General features: G+C 45.2%; 1 protein-coding gene across 1 annotated transcript in view; it reads left to right on the top strand.

Annotated features, from left to right (window-relative positions):
- Positions 1–25,277, top strand: part of tnn (tenascin N) — a 33,329-nt gene extending 8,052 nt beyond the window's left edge. The window contains exons 4-17 of the mRNA XM_035420823.1: positions 3,221–3,484; positions 5,591–5,773; positions 6,293–6,382; positions 11,020–11,283; positions 14,056–14,319; positions 15,323–15,586; positions 16,494–16,757; positions 18,299–18,429; positions 19,977–20,115; positions 21,105–21,256; positions 21,802–21,898; positions 22,268–22,432; positions 22,725–22,888; positions 24,201–25,277. Coding sequence (XP_035276714.1) covers positions 3,221–3,484; positions 5,591–5,773; positions 6,293–6,382; positions 11,020–11,283; positions 14,056–14,319; positions 15,323–15,586; positions 16,494–16,757; positions 18,299–18,429; positions 19,977–20,115; positions 21,105–21,256; positions 21,802–21,898; positions 22,268–22,432; positions 22,725–22,888; positions 24,201–24,347 — 2,588 coding nt within the window. The 3' untranslated portion in view covers positions 24,348–25,277. The remainder of the gene's footprint in view (positions 1–3,220; positions 3,485–5,590; positions 5,774–6,292; positions 6,383–11,019; positions 11,284–14,055; positions 14,320–15,322; positions 15,587–16,493; positions 16,758–18,298; positions 18,430–19,976; positions 20,116–21,104; positions 21,257–21,801; positions 21,899–22,267; positions 22,433–22,724; positions 22,889–24,200) is intronic.

Raw genomic sequence — 25,277 nt, 5'->3', positions numbered from 1 at the left:
AAAAATGTGAGTATGATGATAAAGAAAAATTTGAATGATCTGATGTCTTGATCTTGATGAGTCTTTACAGCTGTTTTAGATCACAGACTTGAATTCAGCTTGAGGTGGCTTTTCATAAATCACATAAGCACGCAATACGATATCACACACATTCAAACAACTTGTCACGCATTTAACACACATCGTGTGGCATTCGCATTCGCGTAATCCCTGCTCGCGAGGATGAGATTTTCCAACCCCAGCTTCATGCAGTTTATTCCTTTTTACTCCCTGCCACACTTTGCAAACTATCCCCCTACAGCGACGGGTTGGGTTTTTTGCTAATGTGAAAATGTCTTCCACATTTTCTGGCGAACCGGCAGTCTGGCGAACAAGGAGCCGGCTCAGCGCGGATTTGGGTTTCCTGATCCCGCTGTAATCTAAAGGGGAGCCAAGAGGTGTCAGAGGACCGGAGTCGAGTGACTGGCAACGCTCCCTGTCAGACGGCTCGCTCAGGTGCTGAAAGAGGCTTCTGTGTCCGTTTAAAGCCTGCTGCTTCTGTGGCTTGTGCTGTGGAAGGCTCGGCGTGTCACGGGAGGATGGATGGTTTTAATAATGCGAGAAACGCGGGTCGTCGTGCGTACATGCAAGCGAGCGCACTTTCTATGAGGTGGTCTTGGGCTTCTTCTAGTGATTATCGAGTGTAAAAGCCCACCTTTGTCCATAGAGGTTCGTAATCCTACAGTAGCTATGAGAATTCCAGTAAATATATTTTTTGGAATTATATGGAAACCATATATTGCATTTTTATAAAAAATCTGATAAAAATGAAGTTGACTCAAGTGAAACCAGGTGGCATCAGTGATTTCTTCTTTTATTCTATTTCATTCTCAGCCAATATCAGACGTACTGTTCTCACTTTTATTGACACAGTTCAATTCTTTGCACGCTTGCTTCCTATTCCCCGCCAGGAGAGAGAAAAGTCTGGGGATCTGATTTTAAACTTGAATCTGTGCTCCCACCAGAAACCTTAATACGATTTAACAGCAAGCAGCTAAGGAAACATTTGAAACTGCTGACATAAAAGACTAGGTAATGAAAAGTTCTTACGTGATCACATTCAACATCTATCTTCTGTGCCAGTAAGTACACCTTAAACCTAAAAAAAAAAAACTTTATTTAGGAGGCAGGGGGAGACGCCATGGCGACCGGAATTCTAATCTGCCAATGCTCGGAATGCTAAGGTATTAGCTCAGTAACGTCACAGTAAAAATGGATAGCTTATTATTTAGGCTCTATAGTGCACCAAACAGTGGTTATTCATCTATTAATCTATTTTTTCCTTTATTACTTTTAACCGCTTACATCTGAGTACTGATTTGAGATTATGGCTTCATCTCTTATGTTACTTGCTATTTAATACCAGTTCAGTTGTCTTTATTGCTCTACAGTAGTGACAGCCAAGCCTATTGATGTTTCACCATATAGGAAGATATTCTAAATGAGTATGTATTCATAATTACGTGAACCTTTAAATAAATTATAATTATTGTCAAACCCACCCCAAATGGAACCCCATCACAACCCAAATGATTCTTAAATGTGTGAGGGGAAGCTAAACACATACATTTTAAGTAAACCATAACAAAGAAATTGTTCTCACCACAGGAGAAATTGTAGATTTCTGTTGGTTTTTTTTTGCTAAGCTGGATCCACAGCCCCGCAGTTGCTGAGGATTTAGTTCCATATCCCACATGCATCTTTCCATCAGAGTAGAACCAGCATCAACAGCATCATATTGGATAGACTGCAGTTTAGGGTGCACATGTAGGAAATAATCAAGCCAGCCATGCAGAATATGATACATACACCATATTTTGAAACGGATGGTCTTCAACAGCATATGGCTTTTTGCTTCAAATTATGGGTTTCGTGGAAGCATATTCCAAATTAGATTTGTTTTTAAAGGGCTTTGTGTCTTTTCACTCACATAATAGGGCAAAAGGGCAGTTTCACTTCATGTTTTTTTTTCTTATTTGCCTGCAACAAAAAAAAAAAAAAAAAAAAAAAAAAAAAAAGGCTGATTTATTCTCCCTATTTCTATGGAACCAAAACACAATTCTGCTATGATATAGATTTTCCACTTAAAAGACAAGCTTCCTTCGTTATCAATCAGTCGCGTGCCTGAATGTCGTCTCTCCGTGTAGCCTACTTGTAGATGTTGGTTTATTCTTCCCCAGCGGCATTTCAGAAATATTATTTAGCGGTAAAAAAAAAATTGTTACAGGCAGTAGCGGGAGGAAACCGGAGTAGCAGGCGTATTAAGTGGCGCTAGATGGAAAAGTCCTGCTGAATGGAAGGAAAACATAGCGCTTCCTGAGTTCGCCCTGCCGTGCGCTGTCCAAACCTGCCGTTGTGTACTTTTCTAGTTACCAGCGTCTCCTCCTCGACACCCCCTCCCCTCGCGCCTGCCGCGCGGGTCCTGCTTTTTCTTCACCGCAGTTCCTCGAATTCTCCTCACGAGCGCGTTTCCCCTAAACCCGCTGGATTATCCCGCAGCGGAAAGTCTGCTCCCTCTGCTGCTGACTAGTCGTCTCCGGGAGCTCCCGTTTTTATTTTTTATATATTTTTAAGCTCCCTTCTCCCGTTTTTTTCACCCCTGCGTTTTCCACCATCACGATTGACTAACAACCACACTGTAATCACAGAAAGGTCACACTTTCCCCACATTTCCATCTCAGATGTTTTGGATGAAACTGTGATCATTTCAGGTCAGGTTTTTTAGGCAGAACTGTGGACATTCTGCTTCTAGATCAGGGGTTTTCAAACTTTTTCTAAACCAGGGACCCCCCACCCAGACTCAAAGGTATCCAGGGGATCTTCATCATTAACTTAAAATGGGTTATATCAAAAAAAAAAAAAAAAAAAAGTATTATATTTTGAAATAGTTTCTCAAATCAATATATCGTAATTGCATATCAAATCTGGCCAGGGACCCCCTACAATATATAGTAATTGCATGTCAAATCTGGCCAGGGACCCCCTACAGTACTTTTAAGGACCCACAGGGGTCTGCGGACCCCCTGTTGAAAACCCAGGCTCCAGACCTGAAGAACATACACAGAGTCAGAGTAAGAGAGAGGGAGAGGTTGACGGGGGGTTAGCGGGGGGTTAGCGCGGGGGGGGGGGTAACCCGAGTGGCTCCCCGTAAACTCCCCCTGCTTCTGTTCTCCCGTTTCAGTGATGGGCCCCAAAGGCCTCCGTTTGCTCCGGGCCCTGGAGGACTCCCTCCAGGTGGAGTGGGACCCCGTGAGGGGGGCGGAGTACTACGTGCTCACCTACCACCCCAAGGGGAACCAGCGCGCCTTGCAACGTGTCAAAGTGCCAAACACCCAGAGTTCCTACCTGATCACCGGCCTGGTCCCCGGGGTGACGTACGTCGTGCAGGTGCACGCTGTGATTAAGGAAATCAGCAGCGAGGCTGACAGACTGGTGGCCAGCACTGGTGAGTAGGAGGTTTTTAGCACAGACCAAGCGCTGAGGGTTTTTTGTATTTTAACATGTTTGTTTTCTCACATTGTTGCAGTGTCCGCAAACATAACCTCTGGGTTTCTGAATCCGGGGAACATGCCTGCATCCTTAGAGGAAACGGGCTGCTTGAGAGTTTTTGTGAACACCGTTGTCAATGAAACGCGCCGACAATTAATTTTTGGAATGTGCTGATGTTCAGAAGCTTGTCACTGTGGATCGTAATGTTCCCAAATAAGCAAAAATGTTTACAAGAACGGTTTGTTTTATCGCTTCAATAAAATACTGATTTAGAAGTATCACAGCACAGCTCTAGAGAAAGGACTGTCTCCACTATAAACTATGATATTATTATTGGGCTGGTAAAACAAAGTCCACAAAGACTGCCTACTGTTCAGTAATAATAATAATACAAAATAAACGGCTGGGCTTTATTTCAAATATTGAAAAATATTTAAACCCGTTGAAATATGAATGAATTCATACAATTTAATCCCTTGCATTCAGCAGCTGATGAAAAACAATGAGAATTTCTATTACTCTCAGTTGTCAATATGGCCAGAGGCAGATAGTAAATTTTTGCATTTGTTCCCTGTGGTGAAAATTGGCACAGTAATATTGAAAATTGACAGAGTACTGATAAATATTTTACAGTACTTGCAAAAGTAAATGTATTTTTTTTAAATAAAGGGATGTCTACATACGTTTACAGAGGAGAAAGAATGCTGGGATTCCTGCGTTCTAGGTTCTCAATCTTAAACCTTAATCCATTCTTACATTTCATTAACTTAATACTACTATTAGGAACAACAGCCAAGGATAGTTGCCTGTCAACCGATCTGTACAAAACCACCAATATAATTGGCGACGTAAAATTTTACAGTGCACAAAAGCATGACATAATGTCGTAGCGCGGCCAAGGCTACCTTTAGCTGCAATGTTGTGATCGTTTCAATTGTTAGTAGTTTTATTACATGATGCTTTCATATATTAATTTCAGTGTTGCCAGCAGATTCTGCACCTTTCCTGTGTCCCCTTGGCTTATGGAGCCTGGGGTTACGCCTAATTGCCTTCATTTCACTCCCAGTTAATCCGGACAGAAGGCGCTGCGGACATTTTACAGAAATTATAGCGAGTTGTAGATTTGCAGAAGGCCCCCAGCGTTAAAAGGGTTTGGCTTGTTAAGCGGTTAGCCATATGATCTCCCGCTACATTGCATTCCCATCTGGACCGGGGGAAACGTGCGGACCGTCTGCGGATGACAGACCAGTCTCCCTTTCTGTGGGGGCACCGGCAATTTATGGTTACACAAGGAACATGACACTTCAAATGTTTTTTTCCATTTTTGTGATGTGCAAATTATTTTTTTGTGTGTGTATCTGAGAATAGTGTTTTGAGGCACTCATGCATGCACTGGAATTAGGACTTAGATATCTGCTGTTTCTGGATCACAAAAATTACTAATGAATATATATATATTTAAGATCCTTTGATTAAAACCAGACCTTTAGTATTTTGTCTGGTTTCCTGCAACCAAAATCTAATTCTGGCTCTACTAACAGGATACTTTTTTGTCCCATCTGTCTTACTGTACAATAAGAGCACCAGTTTACAATACATTTTCAAAATGTAAGGGGCGACATAGCTCAGGAGGTAAGACCGATTGTCTGGCAGTCGGAGGGTTGCCGGTTCAAACCCCGCCCTGGGCATGTCGAAGTGTCCTTGAGCAAGACACCTAACCCCTAACCCCTAACTGCTCTGGCGAATGAGAGGCATCAATTGTAAAGCGCTTTGGATAAAAGCGCTATATAAATGCAGTCCATTTACCATTCAAAATCATCATAGCAGAGCTACACTTTGAAGCGTGCTTTCGTGAATGGGCAAGGTCCCATCGAACAATGCTTTCGTGAAATTGAGCAGCATGCCTTAACGTACCAGCCCCATTGAGTGTTGCGGTTGAGTTCCAGCCTCTTTCCCTTCACTCAAACGAGCGCTGTCACGTTTAGCGTCTTGCGTCCTCCCGCGCGTGAAACGCAGACAGGAAGCGGAATGCAATGTCACGCCCCACCTCCTCCCCGCGCAGTGGTCGCCTCGGTGGACGGCGTCCGCGTGCTGGGGCAAACCGAGGACACCATCCAGGTGGACTGGCAGAACCCGGCGGCCGAGCTGGACCACTTCCGGCTGACCCACAGCAGCCCGGAGGGGCAAGAGGAGGAGGAGGAGGTCCCCAGGAGCCAGGAGGCCCGGACCAAACACACTATCATAGGTAATGCGTGACTCGACCCGTCTCCCAGCGATATTGCCAGAGCTCCCTAAGATGCAGTGCTAATTCAACTTAATGCAAGATTTGTATGAGTCTAATAGGGTCTAAATGGGGGGTCTACAATAATATGGTCTATGACAGTTAAACACATTCTGTCCAATCTATGATTGACGCATTGACCAGAGGTTTTTTAGCCTAAACGGCTGACAGAAGGTATATTTAACAAGGATAGAAAACCACCACTACGGCTAAGCGAAGAGATAGATAGACCGTTCCTCGATCCAGCAACTTCATCCACTGGATTAATAAATCAAACACCGAGTCTGACGTGTTTTCAGTGTTCTTCAAATGTCAGAATGCTTTACAGCGGTCCCGGGGCAGAGCCAGTTGTTTTCGGATATTATCCTCAAGCGCTCCGGCAGAGACGCACGCACGCGGTCGTGAGATACCAAACGGCTCGTCCCTCTACAGCGCGGTCGCCGTGACCGTCGCTCACGGGAGTTTTTTTTTTTCGCGTCGCAGGCCTCCATCCGGGGACGGAGTACCACATCACGGTCCAGGCCATCCGAGGCGCGTACGAGGGGAAGGCGTCCTCCGTCACCGGGATCACGGGTGAGTCGCTTGGAAAAGCCGTTCATTTCGACAGGGCGAACGCAGCGTAGCACCGTGGGTAAGGAACTGGGCTTGTAACCGAAAGGTCATAGGTTCGATTCCTGGATAGGACACTGCCGTTGTACCCTTGAGCAAGGTACTTAACCTGAATTGCTTCAGTATATATCCAGCTGTATAAATGGATGCAATGTAAAATGCTATGTAAAAGTTGCTGGATAAGAGCGTCTGCTAAATGCCTGTAATGTAATATATATGAGAAGACTCCCCGCACCCATTCACTCTGTTCGGGCGAATTCTTTCATGAAGGGGAATGGTGTCTGAACGGGGGAGCCCGTCATGCCAAACTGGTGCCTTTCAGGATGGTGATTGGTTAAAGTCAGAGGGTTGTGTAAAAAAACAAAACAAAAAAAAAACGTGGCCGTAATGATAAACAGCCTGGCTCTGTAGTCCACTGGCACCAGCCATTATTGCATTTTCCCCTTTTCCATTAATTTCATCAACATGTCGACTAGATCCAGTAAATTGTACCTCGAAATTGAGTTTGCTTGTTTTCTGACAATGAACATTCAAGTTGCAATGCGCCTAAGTATTTCTTGTTTTTTTTTCTTTTTTCATAAACATGGACAAAAAAAAAAAAAAATCATCAAATGAGTTTTTGTAAACATCAGCGCCCCCGTCTCGTATTTCTCCCGTCGACACAAGTCAGCTTAACTGCCCTCCTGACTGAAAGAATAAAAGTCCAGAGTAAATCCAATTTTTATTTCACCTGGGATGATTCCAAGGTGGGCAATTCTCTTTATCGGCTCTGTCCTGATTAATTAAAAAAAAAAAAAAAAAAAAAAAAAGGCCAACGACAACAAACTAGCTATGATGTCGCCTCGCTGCCAAGATAATCCCCTTTCATTCGCTGCGGAATGAGTATCAGCCTCTAATTGCGTTTCAGCTTGGAGGTCAGCAGGAAGACAGAGCCTTCAGCCGCTGAGTGTATTTATGGGGGGGGGGGGGGGGGGGGCGATTCTCCCCATCGCCTTGTCCTGCTTCTCGCGCTCGTCTCCCCGACAACGCCTTTGTTTTGGGGCCTCGGGGCTACAGTGAATGATTTTTTTCACTCGGGAGCTTAAATCAAATTTAAGCGAGCGGGAGGGGGGGGTGGCCTCGCCCGCGACCCCCCGTCTCTTCCCCAAAGAGCCGGTCTGCTTGGTGAGAAAGAGACGGCTCGTCTCCGCTCGCCTTCCTGGAAACCCGCGCGCCCGCTGCTGCTCGAAGGGCTTGCGGTGGCGATGAAGGTTATGTTTTCGCGACGAGGCGAGAACGGATTTTTTAGAGAGTCCTCCTCGTGGGCCGACGGGCGGCTCCTCCTCCAGCCACGGCGCTGTTTTCGACGTGTGCGGAGGAGCTCCCGCGGTCTCGGGTCGAACCCCGGACCGCGCCGGCGCCGACCGCGCCTCCTCGTATCGGTGCGAGATCTTCGCGGTTCCGTTTCGGTACGCAGATGCGAAGGCAGGCCCGGCGGCTGCCAGGCATTTGCGGGGCTTCTCTGTGCTTTTCAGCAGAGCCGAGTTTTCTTGGGTTTTAAAGCGCGCGTGTGGAAATCGAAAGCCTGGCCCACTGGGGCTCTCCCCTCGCTGCCGAGGCCCGCCTGTGAAAGCAGACGAGAAAATGCGCCCGAAACCGAGCTCGCGTCCTTCGGGGATTTTCTCCTGACGGCCGCCGTTACGGAGCTACTTCAATTAGCGAACGCCTCCTCCTCTCCTCGGCGAGTCGCGAATAACGGCCCTCTCTCGCTTCGACGGCCGTCCGCCGTTAGCGGCTGAAGGGAAATGGGCTTTTCGGTGCACCCCCCCCCCCCCCCCCAGGACGTTAGTGACCTAATGTTCGGCTCGCCCCCGCGTCGCCTTCCGATGCCTCGGTGTGATTTTCTGGCTCTCCGGCGTGGATACTATAAATCTGCGTCTGATGAACGGCAAGGCCGGGCCGTGGTCCTCCAGGCTTCCGCTGGGCTGTCCCTCTGCCAGGACAGTACCGAGACGTGAAAGAGGATACGGAGGCAGCGGGACAAGCTAAACCGACGGAGCGACTGTTCCGCAGAGGCTGCCGGGGATTTGGGGATGTTGTACGCGCAGACCGTGCGTCCGCTGGTGTGGATTAGGCAAATCCACGCAGTTTCGGAGGAGCCACAACAAACAAAAAACAGCATGTTTGATTAAAAGGCCTTTTTCTTTTTCGTTTAATAGGGCCTTCAGATCCGTCGAGCCCGCCTTGCGCGAATCCTGGCCTTGGCTAGTCTAGTCGTTTATAGCTAAGACGTTGCACCACAGGATTCAGCTTCTTTCATTTTTGAAGTGCTTCTTAACCTATCCCCCCTTACGATTAAAAAGGAAATGTTCCCCTGTTTTGCACTACTCTTATATAAAGCCTTTGTGGAAACACAGCAGAATCATGATGGATGGCAGTATTTCAAAGGCACCTGTGTACCATCAAGGCTGAAGTAAAAAACCTATGAAATATGTAAGGATGTATTGATGGTACTCACAAAATATACATAAAAAAATAAATAAATAAAGTGCTTACTTGCTGTGCAGTTTATTTTATAATACACACATCAGCTAGTGGCTAAACAATTGTACAAAGTTTATCCCCTAACGTGTTTCTCACCACTGTAAAATGACTGCAGATATCTAAAAGCTGCCAAATTCTACAAGAGTTTCCAAGAAAAGACTACCTTACTTCTTGAAGATTCAGTTTTGTTGAGTTCTTCAATAACTTGGCCACACTGAAAACCTTTTCTTTGAGTATCTTTGAGGCTCCGAGTGTGACCTTGCGTTGTGTTTGTCGCACACGTTTTTGCAGACTGTGGATGTGCGACGAGTCCAAATTCCGTGAGTAGTGCCACACATACCACCAGGGGGGGCCGGCGATACAGTTAACTGAGAGTTAGGAGCCATTGGCATTGATAGGCCTCTGAAGACAAAAAAAACATGGAAATGTTTGAAAGGACATTCACTTGGACTTTCACTTGTAGCTGTCATCGTATGGTCAGGACCTCTCAACAAGAACAATCTCTGGGTTCCTCCATGTACCGTTAGGCCTGAGGGGTAAGCTGTTCTGTGCTGACGAGAACCAAAACCTTGTGTACGCGGAGTCGCTGCCTGGCAAAAGGGAAGTCCTTCACGCACACAAAGGGAAGCTTGTCTTTTAAGGTTACCACAGAAATGCAGACCACCACCACCCCTCAGCCCGAAAACTGCTGATGTGTTCAAGCAGCCGAAACCGCAGCTGGGAACGGAGGTTAAACATGGGGGGGGGGGGGGGGTTTGTGGTCGTCTGCATTTCTGGTTGATAAGTAAGGGAACCTCGGGAGGCCTTGGTGATGGCCTCTTGCTTTGTGAGGTAACGGTGCCACCTCGCCTCTCGGGCAGGTCTTCGATCCTTCCGTCGGGTTTGATTCGTTCACTCGTGACGAGTGTCGCCCCGCTCGCGGTTTTGCACCTCGCCACACACGTGAGCCCCGCGAGGGCTCTCCTAATTTTTTGGAGAAGGCTTCGCCATTGGCCTAGAATCAGCGTATCGGCGATGCGTGGCCCCCCCCCCCCCCGGCGTGTTTTAGACGCCTCGTTCTTCAGCCTTCGCAAAATGAACGGCTCGGTGACATCTCGCAGACCTTGGATGAGTCGCAGTGGAATAGCCTAAATGATGATTGCTTTTGCATGCCTTTTCGTTTCCTTCCCCCTCCCCCCCCCCCATGTTACATGGTTGCTCGCTTCCCTCCAATGACCCCTAATGCTGCCCGTTATCACATCAAACCCCCCCCCCACCCCATTCTTCCTCCCCGCTGGCTCTCTTCTCCTTTCTTGCCACTGCGACAGCATTTTCCTTTAATATCCCTCTCTGCAGACGGACTCCATCTATTTTACAGTGTGTCAACGTTCGCTTTTTCAATTCGACGGAACAAAGTCTTGGGCCGTATTAGACGGATACGGTTCACTGCCTCGGTTTAGCTTAGGTCAGTAATCCTCAGTCCTGACCCTGTCCAGCCGCAGTGTTCGCCAGGTTTATGTTCTCGCCGTGAGATCAGAAACCGATTCAGACCCAAGAAGCGCGGCGACCTTCCTTAGCTATGTAATCAACTGCTCGAGTGTTGAGTAACAAAAAAAGCCAGCAGACCCTGTGGCTCTCCAGGACTAGAATTGAGTGTTTATAAGCCATCTTAGCAAGATGTCTGCGTAGCAATTATAAATGGAAGACCAGGCATCCTTTCATTGCCATCAAACTCAGAATCCAGTAGCACTGTCATAGAGTCACATTATTATGTTTAACATTATATCAATATACTGAGGCCATTATCCTCCTTCCAGCTGAATCCACACCACACAAGTGAATTCTGTAAACATGATTGAGCCAAGCTTGGGCTGGGGAGTGGCTTGATGACCAGCTGGCAAAAGTTGTTTATTTATATTCCCATGTCCCAGAAAAGTCTCTTCTAGGATTTTGGAACACTATTGGAAATATTTCCGCTCAGCCTGACCAAGAACATTTCTTTTGTTTTTTCTACTCATATTGTACTGGTCACTGTAGTTTCACTCAGAATGGTGAAAAAAAAGGAACTAAACCACTTATTTAACATGTCAATCCCTTAGAATTAGACGCCCCCACCAACCTGGTGACCAGGGAGGTGATAGAGGACACCATCACTGTGACGTGGGACAAGGTGCATGCCAACGTCGACGGCTACGTGATCAGCTACACCTCCGCCGATGGCACCACCCGGGAGATCCCAGTGGGGGCGGACAGCGCCTCCTACAGGCTGACCGGGCTGCGGCCCGGAGTCGCCTACACCATCTCCATCTGGGCCGTGAAGGGCTCCCGCACCAGCAGGAAGACGTCCACGCAGGCCGAGACAGGTAACCTCCGGCGCTGGTGTCCGAGGGCTCTTTCTCGCGCTCTTTCTCGCACCGCGCTTTTAAAAAGCGTTTCCTCCCGGACGCCTGTCACTCCACCTCTCTTTGAGGATCGGCTGGGATTTGCATAATTTTTTCTCCCCCGCGTGTATCTGGGCTCCCAGATAACGGCCGCCTCCATTGTCGGGGTTCTTCAAGCGGCGCTCTGCCGACTCCCCCCTTTTTCTGGCAGAAGCGCTCAATGAGGGGGATTAGCGGAGAAAAACGTCTCCCTGCATCATTCCCCTCCGCCCTCGACTCCGGCGCCACGGCCGGGTTTCAAATCCTCCGGCTCGCGCGCGTTCATTATAGCGCAGCCGACTTCAGCTTCCCGCTCATCCTACCCTGGGCCCTCTTCCGTCATTTTCCATTATTCTTCTCGTCTGAGTTATCCCGTGATGAAGTTAGGTGGTCGCGTTTTCATAACGGAGGAGAATCTTCACACCTGCAATGTATTCGTAAATGAGAATAACCCACTTTTGCTCTTGCTCAGTTGAAGCCTTGTCATTCAACAGCTGGTTGGGCGTTGAGTGCCATTCGACATTGCCATTGTCGTCTGTTTGGATGTTTGTAAGCCTATTTTCCCCATGAAGACACAAGCCTATCCAAAGATACTCAGTCCCTACCAGTTGGCAAAGACTTTCTATAATGGTGTTCAGACACCAGAGCTACCTAGAATTGATTTCAAGTACGCGTGTGTATCTTGAGAGTGGCATTAGTCCTCCAACACACTTTGACGACCTTGCTGGTCTCAAGTGTACTTGATTGATAGATATTCAGAATTTCAATGTTTATGAGAGCTTTGTGATTCTTCTGCAAGTGAGATTTAAATTTTTTTTATTTTATATTTTTTGTTATTTTCAGTACAAATCAGTAAATTCTTCAAATTAATTAATCTCTTCTGCAGTAACGTGACCACAGCTGTGACAAAGCATCTTGTTGCCAATTGACATTATTAATTATGTTTCCGGTACAGCAAAATGCAATGTTAAAGTCAAATTTATAATTTACAGTTCTGTGTTACTTGCTTAATTGGAGAGGGCCTTATGGTCCTAAAAATGAAAGCTGGTTAACTTAATAGAAAAAATGAAACAAACCATACATCTTCCACTGGTGACATCACATTTAGCAGGTGAATAATGGAGGACAATTCATAAGTCCTCCAGCATATTGTTCTATCAAATGCCTATGAGAGTGTCTCTGTAGAAAACTCTATACAAATAAATAGCATAAAAAACGTAACATAAATAAATTAATAAGACGCAATCGAGAATAAACCCAACATCTTGCTTTTAAGCAGAGCTGTGCCGTTATATATCACCGTTTGCATCGCAAGGACACAAGCAGACCCCTGGTTGGCAGTCCAAGGTCGTCCATTTTTCTGCCTGTCTTCACGCTGTCGCCGGGGGGAACCTTGGCCGTCACTCAGGCCCCCGCGCTGACGCGCCCGTCTTGCTCGAGTGACTCGGGTCGGCTCTGGACGAGCCGAGAGGGTTTAGCTTGCGGCGCCGGGGAAGAGCTGTGGAGTCATCCCTTTAGCGCTCAAAGAGAGATTATCCACTGGAACTGCAATCCGTTTCTCCGTTTTCATGTAAACGTGGTGTGTCCTGGAGATGGCTGACCTGTCCTTTAGTGGCACGGGGGTTTGCAATCTTTTCGACTGTTTTCAACCTTTTCTGATCTGGGGACCCACACCCAAGCTCCAAGTCATCCAGCGGACCCCCATCATAAGTTTAAAAGGGGTTATAGCTGACTGGACACCCCCTACAGTTCCTTCAATCACCCCCAGGAGACCCTCTGTTGGTCTAGGGCCTTTTTTTAAGGATGAAGATGCCTTTACTCAGCAACCTTGGGAATCAAGCTACGGATGGGCATAACTAGAACTATCTTTGACAGATGAGGTTTCCTTTCTCTGCAAACCAAGTTTCGTATATGTTCTAAAATTGCATTTTGCCTGGTTTGACTTCATCGCTCGATGTAAATGTTACTAATTTTGTTCTTCGCTGTTTTAATCTTCCGCAGCATGTGTGCATGCACTTATAAGTGCTGCAAGTTGTCCTGGATAACAGCATCTGTTTAGCATTATCCCATTATCACCAGCAGTACCACCACAGATTCTGAACGCTCACCAAATGTTCTGCTTCAGTGTTCCTTCCATCCTCTCTCCTTCTTTTAATACAGTACAGAATATACTTTAGCTCAGTATCTTTCTTGGTCGCTGCACTTAATTTTCAGAAGATACATCAAATAGTTTTTATTTACTTGGTCAATAGGGAGGCAGGAATTTAAATGTTAAGAGTACAGTGCTGATTATCTGGTGTGTCAGTAGAATCTATGGTACTACTATTTCTACTATTTGTAGCATTTTTAGTACTACAACCAGTACTCTTACTACTCCTAAAATAATTTTGATTAGAGCAACATTTAAACAAGAAAATATAATAAGAGCAAGAAGCTGTAGTTGGATAAATGAGTAAGAAAAGTAAAAAAAAGTAATACAAATAAAGCATTAACAATATATTAAAAATCAATTTTAGTAAATCATAATTCAGTGAGGTGGAAAAATAATACATTGTAAATTAAAATAATTGATATTGCTTCACTAAAACAAATGGTCAAAGAAAAATACCAGCTGGCCCTGACAAGAAATACAGTACCTACAGTTACAAGTCATCTTCTACCAGTCATCCAGATATGATCATATCATTGCCACAATGTGAATATACCGTTCCTCAGCGCTGGACACTCCCACTAACCTGGTGACCAGGGAAGTGACAGACGACACCGCCACTGTGACGTGGGACAAGGTGCGGGCCGACGTTGACGGCTACGTGATCAGCTACACCTCCGCTGATGGCTCCAGCCGGGAGATCCCAGTGGGGGCGGACAGCGCCTCCTACAGGCTGACTGGGCTGCGGCCTGGTGTCGTCTACACCGTCTTCGTCTGGGCTGTGAAGGGCTCCCGTGCCAGCAGGAAGACGTCCACACAGGCTGAGACAGGTCCATAACTTACTGTATAAATCACGCATCGATCGGAGTTCAAACAGAGGCCTGTTTTGTTTGCCTTTGAACCCAATCTCCCAAAGAGCAGGCACAGTAGGCTGTTTAAAAATGAGAGCCTATACATTTTTTTTCTAGGTTATAACTCTAAAATCTAAACATAAATCTGTTTAAAGCTTTTTCAACCCGGATTTAAACCTAACAAGACATAGAATTAATTTCTGAGGGAATTTTATTTTAACGTCAGGTCACATAGTGTGTGAACAGAACGTTCCAGAATAACTGTTTGTATGTCTATTCTCATTTTCAGAAATAAAATAACCTTTCAGTCAGGAATAAGCGGTGCCAAATGCAGCATAACAATACATTTATACTCGAGAGCAGATTTCATACATTTGCCCGTTTTTATTTTTCATTTAAACAAAAAAAGTATATCACTGGTTTTAAATAGCAATTCTAAATACAAACTTTTCTAGCTATATATACAGGTTTGACCTGTCAAAATATTTTATAAAAGTGTTTTATTTAGTGGTTTTCAAACATTTATCAAATGTTTCCAACATACAGCTAATATTTCATGCACTAAAAATGCTTAATTTATACAATTTTTTAAAAACCTTTATGGAAATCAAATACACTTCTAGGCATGTCACAACTTTAAAATGACCTCTGTCATGTGGAGCCTATGGAAAGCATACAGGTCTGCAGCTACTTCTCTTCATTCTGTGATCCTGTGACATTTTTTGGTTAAATGTTGGATAAAAATGAATATATTTAGTTATAGCATTAAAAATACATGGTAAAAATATAAATGTATCATATGTTGCATTTGGCATTCAAAACAGGAAAACGTTATTTAGTCTTTTTAAAGATGTTTTGAAAGTCTAAATTCTCAAAGGTAGGGACAGCTGAGAGGAACATGAAGTAATATCAGGCTTGTAATTGAGCATCAAATCCATTACGCTAATATATTAAAATGGCGCCTGTACCAATGGCTGTTCAGAGCTGGACGCTCCCACTAACCTGGTGATCAGGGAGGTGTCAGAGGACACCGCCTCTGTGACGTGGGACAAGGTGCGGGCCGACATCGACAACTACGTGCTCAGCTACACCTCCGCTGATGGCACCAGCGAGGAAATCCCAGTTGGGGCGGAGGGCGCCTCCTACTGGCTGAGTGAACTGCGGCCTGGAGTCGTCTACACCGTCTACATCTGGGCTGTGAAGGGCTCCCGCACCAGCAGGAAGACGTCCACAGAGGCCGAGACAGGTCCATAACTTGTCTAAATATTCAAATGTAAAAAGATCTACGGGGTGGTCTCACAAAGTTTAAAATAACAATGTTAATAATAATAATAATAATAATAATGTCTGAAACTTAGTTTTCATAAGAGCCATGTTGGTTTTTTTTAAAAAGCCACTGTGGCACAAGTGTGCAGTAAAATCTAACAAAATAATATGTAACAATATTTAGATTTCAAGAAGGATGAAAAAGCACAGAGAACATGAGTGGACTTATGTCTCTTGAGTGCCATGTTTAAAAAAGATAAAACAGGCTTGCTTGTAGGCTACTTTGAGGGTCTAAATGATACATTTAAAATAAAACTGCTATAACTATGTGCAGTTCAAACATGCATGTTTCTTTTATAACTCCCCATTTTTATTAATCTCTTTCCATGCTGTGTGTATGAGAATTGAAGGGAAGGAGACGCATGCTTCTAGTTATTTATACAGGTGGCTATTGTCAGTGACATGTAATGACATTTCCTTCATGTGCGCAATGCGAGGATCTTATATTGGCTATGTGTGCACTATGCGCTGATTGGTTTCACCAGAATATATTTCTGAATGAAGCTTATAGAGTGTATCCAAAGACGATTTCCATCAAGGTAGTTGACTCATTTAAAATCCGTCAACCTTCTTTCTCACGCAGAAAGAAAAAAAACATGGCTTAAAACATCCACATACACATACATGCTTATATCTAAAAATTTTGGATGAAAATATATTTAGATTTCTGCTTCTCTTTGTGAGTCAGCATGTCACTGGCAAATAGAAGTAACCCAATATGATCCATCACGCAACATCACTCATTGCTGGAGTCAAATGTGCTATTAATACATCCCCATAGCATGTACCGATTCATCATTTGCTATTTTATACTAACGGCTCTTCAGACTTAGACGCTCCCACTAACCTGGTGACCAGGGAAGTGACAGAGGACACCGCCACTGTCACGTGGGACATGGTGCGGGCCGACGTCGACGGCTACGTGATCAGCTACACCTCCGCTGATGGCTCCAGCCGGGAGATCCCCGTTGGGACGGACAGCGCCTCCTACAGGCTGACTGGGCTGCGGCCTGGTGTCGTCTACACCGTCTTCGTCTGGGCTGTGAAGGGCTCTCGTGCCAGCAGGAAGACGTCCACACAGGCCGAGACAGGTCCATAACTACACACGTTTAATTTAAATAGGAGCACAATCAGTGCAGTATAACGGTTGAGGAACCGGGCTTGTAACCTGACGGGTTACAAGGTTCTCGGGTTCGAATCCCAGGCAGGATGCTGCTGTTGTACCCTGACCTGAATTGATTCAGTATATTTCCAGCTGTATAAATGGATGCCGTGAAAAAAAAAAAAAAAATCAAAAATCTGTTTGAGGCTTTCTGGATAAGAGAGCCTGCTTAAATGCCTGTTATTAAAATCAGAGGCATAACATTTTTAATGGGATGGTTCTAAATTATGGACCTTTAACCCTCTGTATCAGACAAAAAAAGTGTTCATAACTATTTATTTTTTTCTTTTGAAAGGAAGAAAAAAACTGGTAAATAGTGCTTGTGACAACTTTTTAAATTTGAGTGACTGAGACAGGTCTAAAGACACACGATGGTCTAAATCTAAGAATAAAGTGGGGGAAAAAGACAGCATTCGGATACTTATCATTTTTGTATCTTCTTTTATTTAATTTTATATCCTCAATTAAAAATAGATACAAAAATGATTAAAATCTGCCTCTAGTGTCTTTCATACTTATATCAGAATTATTTCCCTCTTTCAAGAAATGTGCATAAATTACTGAAGTATTGACACAGAGTGCTGTTTTTTCTGTGTCTGAATCTAAAAATGTCTGAAATAACCTAAATCAAAAAAAAAAATTAAGAGCTTCTCTTTTAATTAACCTTTGTAATTAATCATTTGTGGTGTGATGACATGCATGTCTCTAAAACTTTGTAAGAGTTTGTCTGTCTGCTTCTGAGTAATTCTTTGAGTGCAGTGGTGGGGTGGGGGAAAGGAGTAGGGGCAGGGGTGTGGAGTGTACTTGGGGTGGTCCAACACAGAATCCAGGTATGCAAAAGAAGCATATTCTTTGAGGATGGCCAGCACCCCAGCTGTATGATTGTACATCTTCCAGCCTGTCTGCAGCTATAAGGCATCTCTTCAGCCAGGATGTGTCCCCATACAGACAGGAATGTCCTCATGTTAACCCCACCACAAGACCATTAATCACAATTTTCTTTGTCAATTCAAGAATTTTACTGTGCGTGAATGCGACCAAATTGCCGCGGCCTTTAATTCATTACTTGTCGATTTTTATCCTTTTCCTAGAAACCCGGTAAATAATTGGAGAATTGGACATTTTGAGGTCCATCGCCTGCATGTACCAAACCATGAAATAGTTTACACAGCAGGGGCATAAATATCGAAACAAACACAAAGCAATTAATCATCTCTAATATTTCCAAGCGGAGGAGAGCGAGCGCCTGCCCGTTGGTGCTTAAATGAGACCGATTTGCCGGAGCAGACGAATTGTTTTGAATAATCTGTTGGGCTGCCTATCTTTGACGGAATTGGGGGCAAACATTCAGAGAACTGTGTGGCTGCGTGAGTCACAAAGACAAACGTGAAAACTTCCTCTTTTTTTTTTCTTTTTTTCTTTTCGCTCTTTGCGCATTGCGACCCTGTTCTGGCCTTCTTTCTGCCTCAGAGATCGACGCGCCCTCAAACCTCAAGGCCTCAGGCATTCAGAAGGACGCCGCGACCGTGACGTGGAAGTCCCCCCTGGCCTCCATCGACGGGTACATCCTCACGTACAGACCGGAGGATGGAAGCGGTCAGGTAGGGCGCACTCATGCGCTGACGTGAATGTGCACTGTGTTCACCAATCTAACGTGCTCGGGAGAAAGGGTTCCAGAAGGCTCCTCTGTGTCTCCGCTGAGGAACCCTGTCTAGATCGAAGGTTCTACCTCCAGGGTTCGATCTGGGGGCATTCACACTTTTCACACCAACAACAGAGGATTCCATAAAGAGGTTACCTTATGAAGATGAGCCAAAGAACCCGATCAGAACCATTTTTTCTTCTAAGAATGTACTGTATAAACATGGCATTATGTAGTAGTCAGGATAGGGATCGCAGTCCTCACTGTGTCTCATAATGTCAGTGGTAAAAAACTCAATAAATACTAAGACCTGGTGGTAGAAATACTGCAGGAAAAGGTGATGTCCTTCGCAGTGCTTTCATAAGATACATCTTATATTTATCTTCACAACATATGGCATACTACTGTATAGCCATGTACAGTCCTATGTGCTTCAGCATTCATTTACTCATGTCAAATATCTAAATCACCTTCACTGGAAAGAGAGCAGTCGTCATAGATGGCAATAACAGGTTGACGGCATGCTGGAAACCAATGGTCAACCATTCCAGAACACCTCTGCCCTCTACAGGCAAGGCAGGGAAATGCCGTTTTGATTTCAGTCAGGAATTTACGATTTATGTTGTGAAGAATAACCGTTCGAAGGGTGTGCATCACGCCGTGTTTGCACTACGTCTCTCCGTTTTTATTACGAAACAGGCTGTCTTTAAACAGTGTCAGCTCTTAATGAAGCTGAGAAAGTGAACTTGTCTAAAAACAGACACCTTTTTTTTTGTTGCCTTGCAGTCACCCTCCCTCCCCGGCTAACACACTTTCGCACCCTTACATACAGATTCTAATAGAGCTCCATGGTACATAATGCTCAAAGACACAAGAACATAGACACTCAAATCACTGTCTATCTTCCACCATACTATGACATTTCACCTGTTCTTCACTCAATGAACACTGAACTCTGAAAGCATCTATTATGGGTTTGCAAGCCTCACTTATGTTACATTACAGTGCTAACACTACACCCCCCCCCCCCCAACCCATTTTCTCTCAATCTCCCTCTTGTACTTACACTTATTATGGCACTTAATAGTATGTTGTAGGTTTATACAGGTACACTGACCAGTGCTGCCAGTTGTGACACTGATGACCAGCAGTGTAGCCAAAACTATTCATACAGGTTGGCCTATGCAGAACTAGGTGAGCCAGAACTACCTACAGTAGGTGGGCATTCACAATAGGGTGTGCCTGTTCAGCTAAGAACAGGGGTGGGGCCAGGGTACTATTTTGGTGTCCGTGGCCCAACCCGGCCCACCCATCTTGTGCTGAGAGCCTACGCTGTCCTCATTTCCTAAACCTTTATGTTTGCATTTTTGTATAGCATCTGCTAAATGGCTTAACGTAAATGTATCTGTGGTACAACCCCCTGATCAAGATTGGGGTGCCCACGCGATGGGCTGCACCTGTCTCTCACGTTTACTGAAAGCTGTGAGTGCCGTGGGCCTTGTGCAGGTTGTGGAGCGTCAGCTGCGAGCGGGAGAGAAGAGCTTTGGGCTGGCAAGCCTGGACATGGGGAAGAGGTACGTCGTCACCCTGCTGGCCTACAGAGAGGCGAAGAGGAGCCGTCTGGTTCAGACCACCTTCAGCACAGGTAACGAGCCGGCTGGAGCACCACCCCGCGACGGTCTGCGCCAGTTGTTCCCAACCCTGCTCCTGGAGACCTACTGTCCTGTAGGCTTTCATTTCAACCCTAATCTTGCACACCTAATAATCAGCTAATAATAATTAGCAGCTCGATGAGATCTCAAGCTGTCGAATGTGGTGTGCTTTGTTAGGGTTGGAGTGAAAGCCTACAGGAAGGTAAAATCTCCAGGAACAGGGCGGGATTCATTGCGCTACGTGGCCCGCTGAAGTATAGCCTGGACTCACTTTGGGGAGTTAGACTGTGGAGGAGATCAATATGACAGTTATTGCTAAATCTAAAACTGGCAAAGATATCAAAACCTCACTGATAATATCAAGGATGCACAATTTAAGCACTCATCGACTTTCATTCTACCGGCTTGGCTTCACTGTTTCTCACACAGATGCACATTTGCTTGTATTTCACACACAAGAGCATTGCGCACACCCACACACACACACACACACTCACACAATACATACGCACACTCACACGTATACATTCACACACACTCACACAGCGTATACACACTCAAATGCACATGCACACTTTATTACGTACACACACACGCACACACACGCACACACTCACACAAACGGACATGCATACACAGACAGACGCATGCATTCTGGTGCTAAAGTATCACACACACACACACACACACACACACACGCACACACTCACACAAACGGACATGCATACACAGACACGCACATGCATTCTGGTGCTAAAGTATCAGAAAGGAGAACAAAGTATTGTACTTCCCATCGATGCACATAAATACCTCAGCTGAGAAGGAGGTTTGATTAGTGTGTTATTTCCCTCTAGCATTAGCATTAGCTCATTTCCTCTTTTGACCAACGTTACATTGTGTCTTCCGAAGTGACGAAGCTGCAAGTGAAGATCAGGTTTTTAAAAATAAACCGATGTCCTTTTCTCTCCGTTCTCTCTCTCAGTGGGTCTGGCCTACCCCTTCCCAATGGACTGCACTCAGATCATGACGAACGGGAACTCAGAAAGCGGGGTCTATACAATCTACATCAACAACGACCGCTCCAAGCCCATACAAGTGTACTGTGACATGGCCACAGACGGAGGTGGCTGGGCCGTAAGTGGACTCCGGGCTGCTCATGGAGAGCAGCCAGCGAACGCTCTCAGAATGCAGCCAGGATTAGGAAACTAATAAAGTTTCCTAATCACTTTTGAAGAACTCTGGGCACTCCCCAGTGAGTGTGTATCTGTTTCAGGATATCCACGGTTTTGGTCAATTAAAAAAAAAAAAAACATTCAATCCTTATGGTTCCACAGTTTCTGCATAGGAACACATTATTATATAATACATTTCACTACAAAGTAATTGCATGTGAAAATCATGTCCTTTCACAGTAAAATCTGTAACTGGTTAAATTTTGACCACATCTGGATGGCTAATTAATTTGCCAGGGTTTATGTGAGAAGTCTACATGCAGTCATCCAAAATGACAGACTGGACTGGATCAGTAAGCGTAATTGTGTTGGTTCTATGTATTGGGTGCTACAGAGTTAGCAAGAGCAGTGTTTTTTTTTTTTCAGTTGAATCCAAAGCGCAATGTAAATTGAATGAGCCGAATATGTGCGTTGCAATTGAATGGCGGCCCTTTTGCCTTGTTCCAGGTTCTTCAGAGACGGACCTCCGGGAAGCTGGACTTCATGAAGCGCTGGAGGCAGTACGTCCAAGGCTTTGGGGACATGACTGATGAATTCTGGCTGGGTCAGTAGCTACAAACAGTGCTCTGCTCTACACAGAAAAATGGTTGCATTTCATAGCTCACAAGTTTCTGTGCAGTGGCTTGAAAATGTCCTCACAACGCTTCAAAAACACTGCAGTTTGACGCTGCGGTAACATTGCGAGGACATTTTGAAAACACCGCACAGAAACATCAATAGAGTTATGTGCTGGCTAAATTACCGTTGCCATTTTTATGGTTTTCAGTGAATTATGTCCCCATTTATCACAATATTTACCTGCCAAACAGAAAATACCCCGTAGCTCATGAATCCAGCTCACTGTGGAGTGTCATTGGTGTGTAGCCAACCCAACCTTTATTAGCTGACTCCTTTTTTTTTTGTTTTCTCTCAGGCTTAGAAAAGATTTACGAGCTGACCAACACTCCAACCCAGTATGAGCTGCGTGTGGACCTGAAGCAGGGTACCGAATCTGCATACGCGGTCTACGACAATTTCAAACTAGCACCGCCCAAGCAGAAGTACAGGATAACCGTCGGCAACTACAGAGGAAATGCTGGTAGGTCAGCCCAGAGGTCGCAGAGAGATGACATCGTCAGTCACTGTCACTTGACTGTCGTAATTTATACGTGATTAATATTTGGAGGTACAAACTTTTCAGAAGAGTTTTAATTTTTTGAAATGACAGTGAGTGTGAAGCATTTCTAAGCGTGACCCTCTGTAGTGTAATACAGTGTGTTCTGCGATTCATCTTTAGCTAATTCAGCTAATGAAGCATTGAGTTTGTCAGGTGTCAGATGTTAAACTTGTGCATTTCTGCGCTGGGAATCTAAACCGTGGCTGATTCCCAGGGGACGCGATGACCTACCACCAGGGAAGACCCTTCTCCACGGTGGACTCGGACAACGACATCGCCCTGGGGAACTGCGCCCTGACGCATCGCGGAGCCTGGTGGTACAAGAACTGCCACCTCGCCAACCTGAACGGGAAGTGGGGGGACGAGAGACACAGCATGGTGAGGCAGCCAACGTTTTAAAATCCGCTGACCCTTTTTAAGGATTCTGTCCGCTTGAATACTCTTTCTCCTGGTTGAACACGGGAGTGAAGAAGCACTGTAGAGCATCGGGTTAGACGGAATGTTAACTGGCCTGGGTGTTTCCGAAAAGTTGTGACTAACAACTTTGAATGCGTAGTCTGAACAAACTCCACTAGACCTATCCTCATTTCTGTACTGATTGGAGCACAATGTGAATCCAATAAAGGTCAAACATTTTTATTTTCCATTGTTCATTAAAATGAATTTAATTTGCATATAATTTCTTTTTTGGCCATTCCAAACAATGTGCTATAATTGTTATCCAGCTGTCATCCGGCCCTCTATTCTCAGTCAGAGGCACAACTCAACCTTGCCACTACTCGCAGAATTTCATTCAGATATAAAGGGGAAACAAAAGCATATTTGAAAAAGCCTGAGACACGCGTAGAAACACACTGTGAGCGTGTGAAATGAAATCTGTACCTGGTGATAATTAAATGATATGTTGACTGGGAGGCTAGGTAACTGAAAACTACAATACAAATTTCCTAGAGACTCGGCTCAAAGCCAGGGGATAATGACATGTTGAAAGCAAGCATTTTTTTGGGGGGTGTAATGTCAACAGCAACCAGCAGAGGGCAGAATGTCCCTCAGAATTATTGCTGACTGGCGACTGTATGAGATTATTTTGCAGGTATCCAGTGAAAGCTTGGAATACTGATGCCCTGAATCTATCATGTCCCATAAAAAGCGCAGTTCAGCCAATGCGTCTCAAAGGTGCAGGAGGGAGTTTATTGCTATCATTTCCTATCCATTCTCCACTGACGGTTAACAAGGAAAATGTGTGCGGATGCTAAGGATGCGTTATGAAGCTACGGGAAAGGTGTCTTTTGAAGAGACAATTGTGGCATTAGGGGAATGAATCTTAGCTGTACTATATTTATGCGTGTGTGTTTGTGTGTGTGCACGTGTGCGTATGCCTGTGTGTGTGTGTGTGTGTATGCGCATGTCAAATATGGTAATTAATGATATTGTACTTACTGTTGGAAACTGTGAGGAGAACTGGACCAGGTTTTTTTTTAAAGTAACTGGAACGCAAAGAATCTGAGTAAAGCAGTAGTACCCGGGTTGAATCACAAATTTTCTGCAGTGATGAATAAACAGAGAGCAACGTGTGGTATTGTAATATTCTAATATGTTATTCCAGGTAACAGAGTAAATACTGAATGAGGATATACTGAGGTTTGTCCCTGTTTGTCCCTGGTTTGTCCCCGTCTTGTTCCTCTGACAGGGGGTTAACTGGGAGCCGTGGAAGGGCCACCTCGTCTCCCTCGACTTCACCGAGATGAAGATCCGACCGGCGGGCGCCGGCGGCCCGGCGTCGGGCAGGAAGCGGCGGTCGCCGGCGGACAAGAGGAGAACGGCGCCGGCCAAATAAGCCCACCAGGGGGCAGCAAAGAGCACTGGGAACTTTCACACACCTCACGTTCAAACCGGGCTGAATACTAATGATTCTAAGCCCCTCCGTTTCCATTTCCATACGCAATTTATGTTGTTCTTTTCTGGATGTAGGCCACACTGCTCCTGCAGTGCCATAATCCTGCGGATTTTCCGGGGCTTCCAATATAGTGAAATGCTGAAGCTGCTCGAGCAACTGGTCACCTGCGCTTATCCAGCCGCATAATTGATCCAATTAAGTTATTAAGGATTTGGACAGAGCATAAACCACAGGGTACTTCTCCACAACCAGGGTTGCTGATCTCTCCGCTGTACCAAACTGTGCTGCTTGTGCTGTATGTACTTACACTTTGAAATAGGCCGCTTTTATTGTATTTTTTGTGACGCATTGTACAAACCGGAGCACATAGAAACTACATTATGCCTTCATAATAGCTGCATGATACCTTTGTAAGTGTTGCAGGGCCTTCATAATGCGCTGTTGCCAGACACTATAAGACTGGATGTGCTGTGTCACCACATATGCCTTCAGTAATAGGACTTTGATACTTTAGGTTGATATATCATAGCAAGCCGTGTTTAACATGGATGATGCCATAGATCATCAAATTAAAAATCCATGAAGTATCCATAAAATCGAGCATTTTTCAGTGCTCGAGACCCTTCGTAAAAACGGTGCTATTCACGTTCCTTAATATGTACGCAAAAGCACGTAACTGAAACGTGTGCGATAAACCACCGGTGCGTCATCAAGAAGCCTTCATAAACCTGGCCTCCATTTTGCCACTCTGCCTCAGTGGAGGAGCAGAATGCTAGCTGCCAGGAAGCGTCAGATCAGTGACACCCTCCTCTGTAATTGCTGCATCTTCCCAGACTGCTCACAGGGCCAGCTGCCCCCCCCACCCCCCAC

This window comes from Anguilla anguilla, chromosome 6, assembly GCF_013347855.1.
Source record: "Anguilla anguilla isolate fAngAng1 chromosome 6, fAngAng1.pri, whole genome shotgun sequence".
Taxonomy (NCBI): domain Eukaryota; kingdom Metazoa; phylum Chordata; class Actinopteri; order Anguilliformes; family Anguillidae; genus Anguilla; species Anguilla anguilla.
This window is presented reverse-complemented; position numbering and strand designations above follow the sequence as displayed.